Source organism: Physella acuta, unplaced genomic scaffold, assembly GCF_028476545.2.
Source record: "Physella acuta isolate Inbredline_101_S28 unplaced genomic scaffold, ASM2847654v3 ptg000436l, whole genome shotgun sequence".
NCBI lineage: Eukaryota > Metazoa > Mollusca > Gastropoda > Physidae > Physella > Physella acuta.
Genome location: NW_026731955.1, coordinates 106,543 through 121,318, shown reverse-complemented (window position 1 = coordinate 121,318; position 14,776 = coordinate 106,543). Strand labels below are relative to the sequence as shown.

The 14,776-nt window shown below is 41.4% G+C and overlaps 1 protein-coding gene across 1 annotated transcript; it reads left to right on the top strand.

Annotated features, from left to right (window-relative positions):
* Positions 1 to 9,042: 9,042 nt before the first annotated feature.
* On the top strand, positions 9,043 to 13,302 carry LOC131942973 (ovulation prohormone-like). Its single transcript, XM_059302959.1, has 2 exons — positions 9,043 to 9,233; positions 12,544 to 13,302. The coding sequence occupies exon 2, from the start codon at positions 12,550 to 12,552 to the stop codon at positions 13,156 to 13,158; it is 609 nt and encodes a 202-aa protein (XP_059158942.1). The 5' UTR covers positions 9,043 to 9,233; positions 12,544 to 12,549; the 3' UTR covers positions 13,159 to 13,302.
* Positions 13,303 to 14,776: the final 1,474 nt, after the last annotated feature.

Here is a 14,776-nt window from a genome sequence, read left to right as displayed (position 1 = left end):
TAGATGAGTATTACTAGAGATGTACCAATAGTTATTTACTTTGATGGATTCAACAATAGAAGGTTACTCGTTTGAATAGACTTTTCCGCTATTTGGGACCAGGGTATGGCTAAGCCAATTGAACATAATTGGTACGTTCAGCTTTGAAAAAAACTGACATTTAATACATCACACTCATATTCCACTGCTTCATCAATTTCGCGTGATTGGCTATTTTTCGTTAAAACAAGGTAATTAAAAAGTCTAGTGACAATTTTAGCGCAATTTCCTTATGTTATCTAAAAAAAATTCTGTCGTAGCGTAAATCAAGAGCAGGGTTAGTAAAACCATTGGTTAAAATACATGTTTTATTTACAATAGAGTTACATGACTAAAAACCATTGCGCGCCTAGCTACCGAATGTGATGTCGCAGCCATTGAACGTGATGGCGCAGCTATTGAACGTGATGACGCGTGTGGTGTGGTAGGATAAAAATGCCTACTAATTCGGTCCAAATTTTAATTAATTCAAAAAAAATTTTGTGACCGAACGAAAGGATATTTTTGAAAACTTTCTTCGGCAATATTGTTCTAAATTATGGCAGAAATCGATTGGTACATGTTTCAAGTCGCTAAGGGGTCTGGTTGCCGAGATATGGGCCAAAAACTGCATTTTTTCGAGGTTTTTTTTTGGCTTTTCCGGGAAATCCATGAAAGAAACCCGGAATTTTTTAGGCCTATGTTCATCCTCGTAACTTGCTTAACATAATTGCTTTTGGAACTAGTCCTCGATATTGCTTCGTTGAGGAGGAGATACGACTTAAAGCTGCGGACACACATCCATCCATTCATTCATACATTCATACATCCAGAAATGACGGGTTAATAAACGCAATTCTCCAGAATGGAAATTGCGCTAAAAATATGTATTAAATATAATGCAATATTTTTACGCCATGGGATCGTTCGTTGTTAGCATTTCATACAGTAGATTTAAAAATCAATATTTACAAAATATTCAGTTTAAAAACAATCTATAGTCATTTCTTCATTCAATTTTCGATGCTCAAAACCTAAACAAGATCCAAAAAATTTGGGATATTTTTCTGGATAAATAATTGTTTCGTAATTTAACGATTCGGTGTCACCCGCTGTCCCCCATCTTGTAACGTTATCACTGTTTATTACCTGAGTTTCTTCCAGGCTACCTTCCTTTCTCTCTCTCCCCCCCCCCCCCCCCCCCCCCCCGAAAATATCAAGTGCCCGCCCGGAAGAAGAAGTCTGGAGGAAAAGTTTCTTTTCTGATGCTGTGAATGTGATGGTCTACGGAATAGTGTTACCTCCCTTTATTTGCACACCTTGGTTATTTCCCCTAAGTGGCGTGAAAAATGAAAGCCGACAACTCTTATTTAAAAAGGCCTATCGCACGTGTTCAGTAACTATCGCTATTATTAGGTGTACTATAAAGAAAACATTCAATATTTTAGTTATATATATATAATATACCACGGGTTCCCAACCTGGGGGTCGCGACCCCCCTGGGGGTCGCGAAGGTCTTTCTGGGGGGTCGCCAACTGGTATACTAAACCTTAGTAATTTAAAACAAAACATAAATATTTAGAAGAATTTTTGAAATTCGGCTTCATTAACATCACTGGAAACTTAATAGAGCTTGTAAGTCTCTTTGCTTCTCTTACTTAAAGTTTGAAATCTCGTTAGCCAGGGTCAGGTGAATTCTCAAAGATCATTATCAGTTTTTACGATTTTAAATAACTTAACAATAGCGTAAGTAACTTTTATTTATTTGTTACCGATTTAATAAACATATTCACAATTGGTTTGAAAACTACTAGCTGGCTAGTATAAGAAGATGGTGACCTACTTACAAGCCCTATAGAGAAGAAACAAAGCGCACTGTACAAAGTTGTTCTCAGTCACGAATCTATGAAATCTTCAAAACTAAAACGTCATTTGAGGCGAGTCATTCGGAACACACCAAAAAATATAGATCTATGGAGTTCTTTCGTCGGTAAGAAGCTAGTTGCAAACGTTAGAGACTTGATCGAACAGGAAATTTTCACCAGCATTAGTGCAAGCATCACATGAAGTCGCGATAGAAAATGCCAAGCAAAAAAAAAAAAAAAAAAACAATAGGAGAAAATCTCATCAAACGCTGCATGTACGTAAATGTTAAATAACAAATTTTTATTGAAATTAAGCTTTCACCATTGTTTGCTTTTCAAGTTAATAAATCAACAGACGTGAGGTCGTGTTCGCAGTTGCTGGTCGGTGTCTATATTCATGCGGATGATAGCAAAGAAGAGTTGCTCTTTTGTGAAGCTAGCATGGAGAAAATAAATACCTTTTTTGAAACTGGATGATTAAAATGGGTTAGGGGGTCGTCCATAAATGACGTCACACTCGTAGGGGGGAGGGGGTCCGTAATTTTGTGACGGTGTGTGATGAGGGGGAGGGGGGGGGGGGTTCAGATGGTGCGACGTCACACTTTTGCATTATAAAAAAGCAATGTTAGAAAACGAAATTCAGACGTTATTTTGCGTTTTGGAATACTTTTTTAATAAATTGTAATGGGAATTGATTAAAATACTCTATTTTGACAGAGTTCAGACAAGATTTTAGAAAAAATATCGATATTTAAAAAAAAAAAATTCAACTGCAATTTTGAGGGGTGTTGTAGGCTGAGGTGTGACGTCATTTTAGGGGGGGGGGCTGGCTTTTTGTGACGACGTGTGACGGAGGGGAGGGGGGGGAGGTAAAAATCGTCAAAAAAGCTTGACGTCATTTATGGATGACCCCTAGAACGGCTGTGGGGGTTTGTACGGATGGCGCGCCATCTATGTTTAGCTCAAAATCGGGCTTTCAGAAAACAGAAAAGATTTAGCTCCCTAACCACTGCCCTAACCAATCGACATCAAGAGTCCATTGCTAGTATAAGTCGTAAATTATATAAAATCTGGAGCCTTCAAAGAACTAATCAAAAACAATAATATAGATCACGAGGTTCTGCTCTTCTACACTACACTACGCTGGCTGTCAAGCGAAATGTTGTAAATTATGTTTTTGAATTGAAATCTGAAATCAAATTGTTCTTGGAAGTGCAAAGGAAACAAGACTTTTTGGTATACTTAAAACGACATAGAGTGGTTGGAGAGAGTAGCATACCTAGCAGATGTGTTCGAACATCAAGATAAGCTTAACCTGAAGATTCAGGGAAAATGAACGAGTATTATAACTTTCCATGATAATCTCGGGGCATTTTATCAAAGCTGCAAAATCGGTAAAGAAAATAAATCTTGGAAATATTGTAAATTTGAGAAACTCTGCGGCGTGGTAGATGAATCTGATTGTGAGATAATTAAAATTTTGAAAGAAGCGATTCCTAGGCATCTTAAATTTCTTGAAAACGAACTGCATCTGAGCTGAAAAAAGAAGAATCTGGATTTACCCATTCCCTTCTTCCCTTGATGTTGCCAGCATTCCCGATGAATTACAAGATAAATTCTTTGATTTGCAGAATGATTCCGAGTAAGATGAAAAACTGCAGACACAGTTTTGGTGTAGTATTCACCATTCATACCCAAACGTAAAATTGATTGACTTTTCGAGTATATTTTCAACACTATTCTTCGATTAAAAACAAAATTAAGATAATTATAATGACATAGATTGGCGTTAACAATTTTTTTTTAAATTAAAAACTTAACCACGAAGGTTTAGTGAATAGTATGCAATTTTACTCATGCTATTAAAACAGTTATCAAGAGTAGCTCATATTGAAAGTCTACTAGAAAATCTTATTTTAGTGCTTATTAATTTCCATACTAATTTCGGCTTTTTAATTCTATGGGGGTCGCGGGTCACTTACTTTTTATAAAAGGGGGTCGCCACCCGAAAAAGGTTGGGAACCACTGTAATATACATTTAAGATACAGGTTAAAGATTTCGTGTGTTATTACATGTAGGCTTGAGTATTTCAGTATCTTATTTTGACCTGTGACCGTCCACTTTGACCCGAACCCCCACCCACAAACGCGTCGACACAATTAAAATCTTTCGGCCACCCCCCCCCCCCCCCCCCAGACCTCTTCGTGGGCTTGTCATAATAATAATTGACCCCTTTACTCGGTAAGTTCAATGACCTGCATTGACCCCAGGGTGTCGCCAACACGGTTAGCTAATTTGTTTGATTAACCTTTTCAATTAATGCTTCACACCTGTTGTCATCCCATGGCTGTCTGGGCAGTCCAACCCCCCCCCCCCTCCTTCCATCGCCCACCCGGCTACCGTTGTATACGAATGTCTCTATTGCAAATGGCCATCCCGTGTACGTCTGCCATCAACGTCATCGTATTGTACGGCCGGCAGCCATGTTTGAAGTAAGGTCACGTGACACAAGCAGTAGAAAATACCACCGTGGAACATACTGACCTACAAACCAGAGATTTTTGTTGGCTATAGTTAATATAAGTTAAGTCCCTGTATCAATCAGCTATTGTGTGTATAGGGAACGGCGTGATCGGTTGATAGAGCATATGACTGCTGACACGAAAGTCTTAGAGTCAGTAGAACTTTTACAACCAGTTCTGATGGGTACCAGACACACGTTAAAGGCGACTGGGTGAACTCTAATTCTAAATCCTTGGAACGCCTTGTTTGAAGGGCTACTTTACTAACTTACTTGTTATGTATGTATTAGATAACGGCGTGGTCGAATGGTAGTGTTTGGCTCGAAAGTATCGAGTTCGAATCTCGGTTATATTGTATTATATGGGTTGGTGGTAAAGCCATGGATGATGCAATGTAACACTGTCATTGGATTTATCTATCTATATATATAATTCTCTTCTGGGAGCCGCTAGAAAACAAGCTGCAAACGCGCCTAGAAAACAAGCTGTAAACGCGCTCCCTACCTCCCCACCCCTACATGGTTTTAGTGAGCTGTGTTCACTCAAAATGTTTACAAGCAGAGCCAATGATTTTAAACGGGGGGGGGGGGGGGGGGGGGGGGAAGGAACGGGGGGGGGGGGGGTTATGGTCCTTAACGAGCTACTTATAGTGTTTTAAAGAAATATTTTCAGTGGCAGCGTTGGTACTGTCGAATTCACAAATTAGGAATAACTAAAAAGTAGAAAAAACAACAACTAAATAGCGGCGTATGTTATGCCGCGGACCGGCTCGTATATATAATTCTCTTCTGGGATACGCTAGAAAACAAGCTGTAAACGCTTCTCCCTACCACCCCCACCCCTACATGGTCTTAGTGAGCTGTGTTCACTCTAAATGTTTACAAGTAGAGCTGGGTTTAGTGACGACTATTAGTGGTAGATAATTTAGTTTGAAACGATTTTAAACGTAGTGAGGGAGGAAGGGGCGTGGGGGATATCGTCCTTAACGTGCTACTTATAGTGTTTTAAAAATATTTTCAGTGGCAGCGTTGGTACTGTCGAATTCACAAATTATGAATTACTGAAAAGTAGAAAAAACAACAACTAAATAACGGCGTATGTTATGCCGCGGGCCGGCTCGTATATATAATTCTCTTCTGGGAGACGTTAGAAAACAAGCTGCAAGCGCGCGCCTTGCAGTCCCCTCTCTTCCTCTCTAACGCTACCACTCCCCCACCCCACCCACCTCACATGGTCAGGTGAGTTGTAGTTCACGCTAAATGTTTATAAAACAATCGTAGGGCAGTGTTTGGTGACGGCTATTAGGGGCAGATAATTCAGTTTGAAACTATTTTAAACTTAGAGGAGGTAACTAAGAGGAGGCTGCTTTCACGTGAGGGGGGGGGGGGGGGGGGGGGGGGAATGGGGGTTTAGTGTTTTAAAGCAAATATTTTCAGTGGCAGCATTGGTACTGTCGAATTCACAAATTATGAATTACTGAAAAGTAGAAAAAACAACTAAATAGCGGCGTATAATACACCGCGGGTCGGCTCGTTTTATTTACTAAACTAGGTGGGCACAAAGACTAACACGCCGTGTTTCTTCCAGACTTTTTACTTCGGGGTGGGGGAGGAGGAGTGGCCGAACTTTGCATTCCCCCCCCCCCCCCCCCCATCCTCCAGCACAATGTTGTATCCCCCAGCAAAATGTTTTATCCCCCCAGAAAAATGTTGTACCCAGTCCAGTTTTTAGATTTGAACGTTTTGTTGCATTGGTCTTTGCTTCACACTGTTCATTTATGCCTAGCAGAGTCTCTTTCATGCACTTCTCTGAGAGGTGTAGGGTGGGGAAGTGAAAGCAAGTCTCCACCCCCCCCCTGACGATAAAATAATAAAATAATATAGCCTGTGATTTATATGCCCCCCTCCCATTCTCACACGGATAAAAATGTCGGAAAGAAACCCTGATGCCCATGTTTGGACAGTCTAAATGTGTCATTACCATTGGTACACATATCTGGAGAGTCACTGGTCATTGATGACCATATTTGGTCAGCCACTGGTCATTGATGCCCATATTTGGTCAGCCACTGGTCATTGATGCCCATATTTGGTCAGTCACTGGTCATTTGTGCCCATATTTGGTCAGCCACTGGTCATTTGTGCCCATATTTGGTCAGCCACTGGTCATGTGTGCCCATATTTGGTCAGCCACTGGTCATTTGTGCCCATATTTAGACACTCTGTTTTTGGTCCTTGGTGCCGTATTTGGATAGGCAATGGTAATTTATGCCCATATTAGGACACTGGTCATCGATACGCATATTTGGTCAGTCTGTCACTGGTCATTAATGCCCATATTTGGTCAGCCACTGGTCATTTGTGCCCATATTTAGACACTCTGTTTTGGTCAATGGTGCCGTATTTGGATAGTCAATGGGCATTGATGCCCATATTTGGTCAGTCTGTCACTGGTCATTAAAGCCCGTGCAGTCACTACGACAGCGGCGCCCCCCCCCCTAATAAGACACTTCATGTCATTGCCCTGTCCTTCCTACTTCAACACCACCCCCCCCCCACACACACACACACTTCCTAGATTCAAACAGCCAACGTCAATCCCTATAATTGAACACCATGGCTGTTTTAAGCGTTTAGTGCCTCGCACCAAATCCGGCCGTGAATCGCATCAACCGGCGCGGCTAATGCTCGGCCACCTTCTGCAAGTTTTCAAGTTTATCTTTCCCATGAGCACTTGCCCACGGGAATTCTGGGAAGTATTCGACGTAATTTGACACCATACCTCACCGCCCCAGCGAGTCAATTCAGTGTCATTTTTATTTTATTTTAAGTCTGTGTTGTCAATTAGGAATAACTTTGTCGTTCAGAATTAAATAACAATTGCAAACTAAAGCCTTTTCACATTAACTGGAACATTAAATCCATTTGTTTTAATTTAGCCCATAAATCACCTGGAGTATTGTGGATGGGACAAATGGTGGGGGGGGGGGGGGGGTGTGTGCTAGCGTTCTGTGCAGTGTATCATTAACTCGGCTCTGAATGTTTAGCCTCTGTTATGCTTGCGTAATGTGGGGGTCACGATTTAACTATGTTTTAAAAACAAAAGTACCCAAATTATTTAGGGGCTTTTCCCTCTATTTAAAAACCAAACCAAAAAACAACAGCTCTCACCCCTCCCCCCCCCACTCCCTCATCATGAAAACTTTTCGGACGAGCAATATATTATAGTGGGTGCTTGATAACCCAAATGTCTCGAGTTTGATTCCGGGGTCGTCCAAAAATGATGTGGCGTTATTTTAACTTATTGCATTCAATTTGTCAGCCTACGCACTTTTATTGTCACTTGTCATTACATATATGCCAAGTTCCTCGGGGGGGGGGGGGGGGGGGGGGGTGGCGTCACTCTTTTATGACAAGTTTGGGGTTAATTTTCGTTTGAATTAAAATTAGCAGTGATAGACTGGAGCCGTGTAACGTCGTTTTTAAGGGAAAGCAGTAACACCACACGGCTGGGGTGGGGGGGTGGTCCGCACCGAGTGACATCATCACGTCGAAAAAAAATTAATTTTTTGTCGAAAAATGTTTTATAAAACAGTGTGGGGAGAGGGGTGACACCAAACCGAAAATGCGATATTATTTATGAATGTGTTTGATACCCTAAGTCACCGCTGCGGGTTTCACCCGTCCTAGTGACGCCACTGGTGGAAAAAGGGGTGCATTTTCGGCAATGTATTGTTGTATAGGCCAAACAATAAGGGTATATAATAGAGTAGCGTATTATTGATAACATTTATCTCTACTTCATATTTTTTCAAAATATATAAACTAAAATACAATAAGGGGTCATCCATTAATGAAGTTACGCTCTTTTTTACGCTTTTTACCCCCCCCCCCCCTTCCCCCCCACCGTCACACATTGTTACAAAAAACCAGATACCCCCTAAATGACGTCACACCTCAGCTTACAACCCCGCAAATTGGCAGTTTACCTTTTTTTTTTAACATCGATTTGTTTCTAAGAATATTGACTGAGCGGTCAACATAGAATTACAATTTACAAAAACAGTTTTCTAAAACGCAAATTAACGGCTCCTATTCAGTTTCTATCATTACATTTTTAACATGCAAAAGTGTGACGTCACACTATCTGACGCCCTCTCCCCTGCCCCTCAACACACATCGTCACAAAATTACGAACGTCTCCCCACTAGGAGTGTGACGTCATTATGGACTACCCCCTATAGAGGCGTAGCGACCCTTCCCGGCGCCCGGGGACAAACTTTCGATTTGCACCCCCCCCCCTTCGAACTTTTCATTTGCACCCCCCCACACACACAAACTTTCGATTTGCACCCCCCCCCCCTCGAACTTTTCATTTGCACCCCCCACTCAAACTTTCAATTTGGCGCCCCCCCTAAGGTCGGCGCCCGAGGACATATGCCCCCCCCCCCCCTCGCTACGCCTCTGCCCCCCTATTATCGTTTAAAAGTAATTAACTATTCCTTAGTTTTTAACTGCTAGTTGAAGTTACAGAAGCAGCGGGTGACCAGCGAACACATATCACACGAGGCGTGGTTCGAAGGGATAATCGGAAACTGGACTTCCCCTTGAGTGGGTGGGAAAAGGGAGGGGTTTGAAGGGATCAGCGCATTAACCGAGATGTCTTATAAAGACTGGTTGGTGTGATCTGCGCTGCCGTCGAGTAGTGATTCTCTGAAGATTAACGTCTGCAACATTTCTAAATCAAATCTATAGGAGTCAGACGATTTCTGCACCGCTAGCTTGAAATTTAAAAATACTCAAAAACTTTTATATAACAACAGATTAGGTAAGTTTCTTTTTCTTTTTATAATTCTTAAAATGTTTTGTGACAAAATAAAAATAAAATTAAAATGTGTATAAAAAGGTTTGGCGCTTTTGATAATTGTCAGTAAGATTTAAAATTATTTAACTGTTATTTCAACTCAGAATCTTTAAAAGTCGTTTAAGTAAGCATTCGTGTAGTTTTTTGTGGTGCTTTTTCATAGTGGAAAAAGTATTAACTTATTATAATTCTTGTTATTTTTAATCTACAACTAACTGTATGTAAGTAAATCTATATACGACATCATGGAACCTATTTTATTGAGTTCTTTGTCAAAAGAAAAGTTTATAATATAGATTTTATAGTTAGTCATATACAAAGTTACGATAATTTCATGCTATAAAAGTGATCCGCATGCAGGTGGAAAATAATTTCATAGATTTTGAGGCAATAGGCCATTAGTGATCGAGCAAAATCGTCTAACACAAAACAAAGCCATATTAATACATAGTCATAAAACAATGTTAGAGACTACTATCTCAGATTATGCAACGTCTCTTAATTAACCCCTCCCATCTACAGCGATTAATAGAAACGTCTAAGTAATGAGATTAACTAAATTATAACAAAATTTAACAAAAAATCTGGAAAGCCTTATTCGACGTTAAAAGAAACAAAGTATACGTATTGATTCAATAAAAAAAAAAAAAATTCTCTAGAAAAAGAAACGAAATAATTTTTAAAAATCATAGTGTTGTTTAACACTGTCCTCTACTTAACGGTTAATCCATATAATACAACACCGTGATAAACCACCCAAAACTTTGCTGGGTTCAGTGGGTTGGGGGGGGGGGGGTGATTAGACTATATAAAAAAAAAGCTCTATTAATACACAATGTGAACAGTCAACATCTTTATAGTTAGAAAATTGATAATTGTCTTATTTAGGTTATTGGTAGGCAGGAATTTATCATGGGGTTATAACCCTCCCCTTCACACTCCATGCTTACGCTACTATCCGTTATGAGAAGAGTTTCTTTCAGGCATCTTTCCCATGTGGGAGGGGTGGGGCGCACTTCCACCGTCCCCAGCCCCTTCCCCCACCCGGACGAAAAAAAATAGAGCAAATATATTATCTACCATAACCATTGTCCGCTTACCGGAAGTGTAAGGCCCCCCCCCCCCCCCCCCACGGAAAAATACCCGAAAGAATACCCTATATCGGTTATCTATTTGTTATGTCTAGGTGAGTTGAATTCAATTACTAAAGTCACGCACATGCCATGCTATTTTTAATCACCCTTTGCTACGTCACATCATTATATCATGTGATTTACACAGACCAATCGCTCGTCTGTCTGCACTAATTAATGACCAGATGGCCTGCACGTGCATTTTTTGGGACTATGATTTAATTAGCAACGGACACGGTTTTATTTTTATTTATTTAAACCTTGATTTGCATTTGTAATGCAATGTCATTCGCCAGTTTTTGTACGGGGCCTCCATAATTGATGTGAAGATTATAACTGAACGATCCTTGGTAGACAATTAAATAGTCCTCATGTGTAAGTTACGGGACGGAGTGGCCTAGCGGTAGAGAGCTGGGCTGCTAACCCGTCAGTAAGTAGACCTGAGTCCACCTGAGTAAAGGCGGCTGGGCGTAGTGCTGACCACACTATATTCACTTGCTCCGTAGACTGTCAGGTTTGATAGGGAACTTTACTGTACATGTGTAAGTTAAAATCTGTTTTAAAAACAGTGGATTTAATTTATTTCTAAATAATTTTCTCGCTACTTGATTTAGTTACACGAACCTGTAATCTAGTCTGTCACACTTGGTCCATAACTCCATTTCACGGTCGTAGAGTGATGCACCAACACATATAACACCAGTAGGTTTTTAGGACTTGCAACATACAAATATTACATGTTTTACCATATTTTACCGTCACCTAGTCCCGTGTGAGTTAATAGAACATTTCCATAGAGCCTCTTGTAATATAACATTTTTAGGAATACACCGTTATATAACATCTGGATAGACCACAAGCACTCATGTAATATAACGTTTTAAGAACACCCTTAACACAGACACCACCCGTAAAACAAAAGACAACATACCCTATTTTGACAATAAACTATAACATCCTATCCGTTAAGCATGCTGAGGTATGGACCACCAACCTAAGATCCCCAGAGTCCTCTGTCCTGCTGGGGTATGGACCACCAACCTAAGATCCCCAGAGTCCTCTGTCCTGCTGGGGTATGGACCACCAACCTAAGATCCCCAGAGTCCTCTGTCCTGCTGGGGTATGGACCGCCAACCTAAGATTCCCAGAGTCCTCTGTCCTGCTGAGCTATGGTCCTGTGCCATTTTCTCAACTCGACTCGAGACTAAGCCCACTTTTGTATTTTGCTCTTCCAGGTCCCGTCGCTAGGTATTTCTTATTCTTGTTCGACATTGTTTTTTTTTTTTTGCGCTTTGGTTGAGGATTCCACCTTGGTTGGCTGTGAGCGCGGTGTATGCCTTATCCAAATACACCTTCTGTTGCGATCTGGTCCGTACAGGATCTATTCTGTGGGAATCCTGCTTGCTCGTCTGCTTGCTCAGGGTCAAGGACAATTCTCATCCTATTCAAAAGTGCCCTATTAAAAAAACTATCCCAGGTACTGAGAGGAGTGTGTTTCCTGTGTTTTCGAGTATTACATGACAAAAATATTTTAGTTCTTACACGACCAAAGTTCTAGTTTTAGTTCATATAGAATGAAAGTTCTGATTCTAATCTAATATGACACCAGTTTTTTTGTTACTAGTTAAAGGACAAAGTCGAATACCTAAAATTCTCCACACGCATTCGAGATCCATCAGATGCCTTATGTATTGTTCTTGTGTGAAATTTCTGATGATTTACTGTGAAGCGATTGTGTGGTCACTACAAATATCAACACTCAGATGACTTAGGCGCGTCCTTTGCAGAGTTTCTTCCAGGCATCTCTTCGGGGGGGGGGGGGGGGCGGAGCCCCCTAGAAGAAAGTTTACCGCCTCCCCCCCCCCCCCCCGAACAAAATGAACTTAATATAGAAAATATATACTTTTAACAGTGTCCACCCCCCCCCCCCGAAGAAAGTCTACCGCCTCCCCGAAAATTTCAAGTGCCCCCCCCCCCCCAACCCGGAGAAAAAAGTCTGGAAGAAACACTGGTTTTGAGCCAGTAAAAAACTCAATACTTTTGTGGCCAACCACACCTGTCCATTATCTGACATATTTATTATTATTGTACGATTTAATTTAAACTGATTTTTTTATGATTTTTTCATGTTTACATTTCAGGTCAAGATGGCGTCTCCACACCAATGTTCACTCTCCCTCTGCGTCATCACTCTTGCCGTCTGCTGCCTTTCCAGTTTCCAGACGAGCAACCAAGCGTTGGCCAAAAGTGTCCTCTCAGAATCACGTGACCCAGAGCGTGCTTCTCACGTGGACAGCAAACGTGATTTGAAAGACGTGCTCGCGTGGACTGGCGACGGCAGAGGCGCAGCGATGGACGGCTGGGTTCCCATGTACGACACGGAAGATGACATGGACGACACTTTAGAAAAAAGGGCCAGGATTAGGCTCTACAAGAGACGGCAGCCGATCAACAAACGCCGTCTGCGATTTCACAAGCGAAAATTTGCCTTCGCAGACGGATTCGGCAAGCACGAAGCACCAAAGCAACACCAGTATCAGTGGAGGGAGTTTTCAGGCGACGAAGCTGGTCACTCGAGATTAAAAAGATGGGCTGGGGAAAAAGCGATGGACGCTAATCCCGCCTTGAAACGACACCGCCGGTTCTCCTTCAACGCAAACATGAATGTTTTAGCGCAAGCGCTTTTGGCAGAGGAAGCGCGTGAACAGCTGGCGGAGTTAGAGAACCTGGAAGCGAAACTTCGGGCCATCGGCTAGAAATCTAGATCTAGTCAACTCTGTCTCCAAAACAAAACACAAAATACAAGTTTTAAAATTCAAAGAAGACTTTTGGCAACACTTATAAAGTATTTTTATATTATCTATAAGAAATAAAAATAACTATTATATGCTCACACTTTATTGCATAAATTACATAAATTACGTGATTTCTTTAACATCTATAAGTAAAAGTTCTCTTTTTTTAAAAGATTAAACATTGAGTTTCCCGTCCCACTTCTTTCTTTGAGTACGGCAGTTCTGTAGTTTTAACATTGCATGAACACAACAACAACAACACAACACAATAACTGCATCATCTCATCATCTTTTGCCGTTCGTCCCCAAAACACACGGGGCATACGAAGTAGAGTTCATCTCTTTCAATGACCTCGGCATACTTGACAGAGGCGTAGCGACCCTTCCCGGCGCCCGTGGACAAACTTTCGATTTGCACCCCCCTCGAACTTTTGATTTACACCCCCCCCCCCTCAAACTTTCAATTTGTTTTTCCAACCCATTTTGGCGCCCCCTTAGGTCGGCGCCCGGGGACATATGTCCCCCTCCCCCCTTCGCCCCCTCGCTACGCCTCTAATGCTAGAGGATAGTATGAACACTATGCTCAGCCCCCTTTGATTCCCTAACGTGAGTCAGGTACCCATCAGAGTTTGATGTTCTCAGAAACGTCGTACTAACTAGAGCCCGAACTCTACGGGTTAGCAGTCAAACGCTCTACCATTCGACCACACCTTCCCTCTACAACTGCATAGACCTACTAAAAATAAGTCGGCCCACGTAAGCCATGAACCAGCCTATACTTCAAGTTATTTTGGAAGTAAATTAACGACTGTTAATTTTACTCTCAGTATCCTGACTAGCTTTAGAATTAAAAGCTTTACATATTTTCAAGTAATTATACACTTAGTACCGCTTAACTAAACAGCGTCGGTATTGATTGTCACAGAGTTTAGTGGGCTAAAACAGTATGCACAGTGGGCTAAAACAGTATGCACAGTGGGCTAAAACAGTATGCACATTGGGCTAAAACAGTATGCACAGTGGGCTAAAACAGTAAGCACAGGGGGCTAAAACAGTATGCACAGTGGGCTATAAAAGTATGCACAGTATGCACAGTGGGCTAAAACATTATGTACAGTATGCACAGTGGGCTAAAACATTATGTACAGTATGCACAGTGGGCTAAAACAGTATGTACAGTATGCACAGTGGGCTAAAACATTATGTACAGTATGCACAGTGGGCTAAAACAGTATGTACAGTATGCACAGTGGGCTAAAACAGTATGTACAGTGGGCTAAAACAGTATGCACAGTGGGCTAAAACAGTATGCACAGTGGGCTATAAAAGTATGCACAGTATGCACAGTGGGCTAAAACATTATGTACAGTATGCACAGTGGGCTAAAACAGTATGTACAGTATGCACAGTGGGCTAAAACATTATGTACAGTATGCACAGTGGGCTAAAACAGTATGTACAGTGGGCTAAAACAGTATGTACAGTGGGCTAAAACAGTATGCACAATGGGCTAAAACAGTATGCACAGTGGGCTAAAACAGTATGCACAGTGGGCTAAAACAGTATGCACAATGGGCTA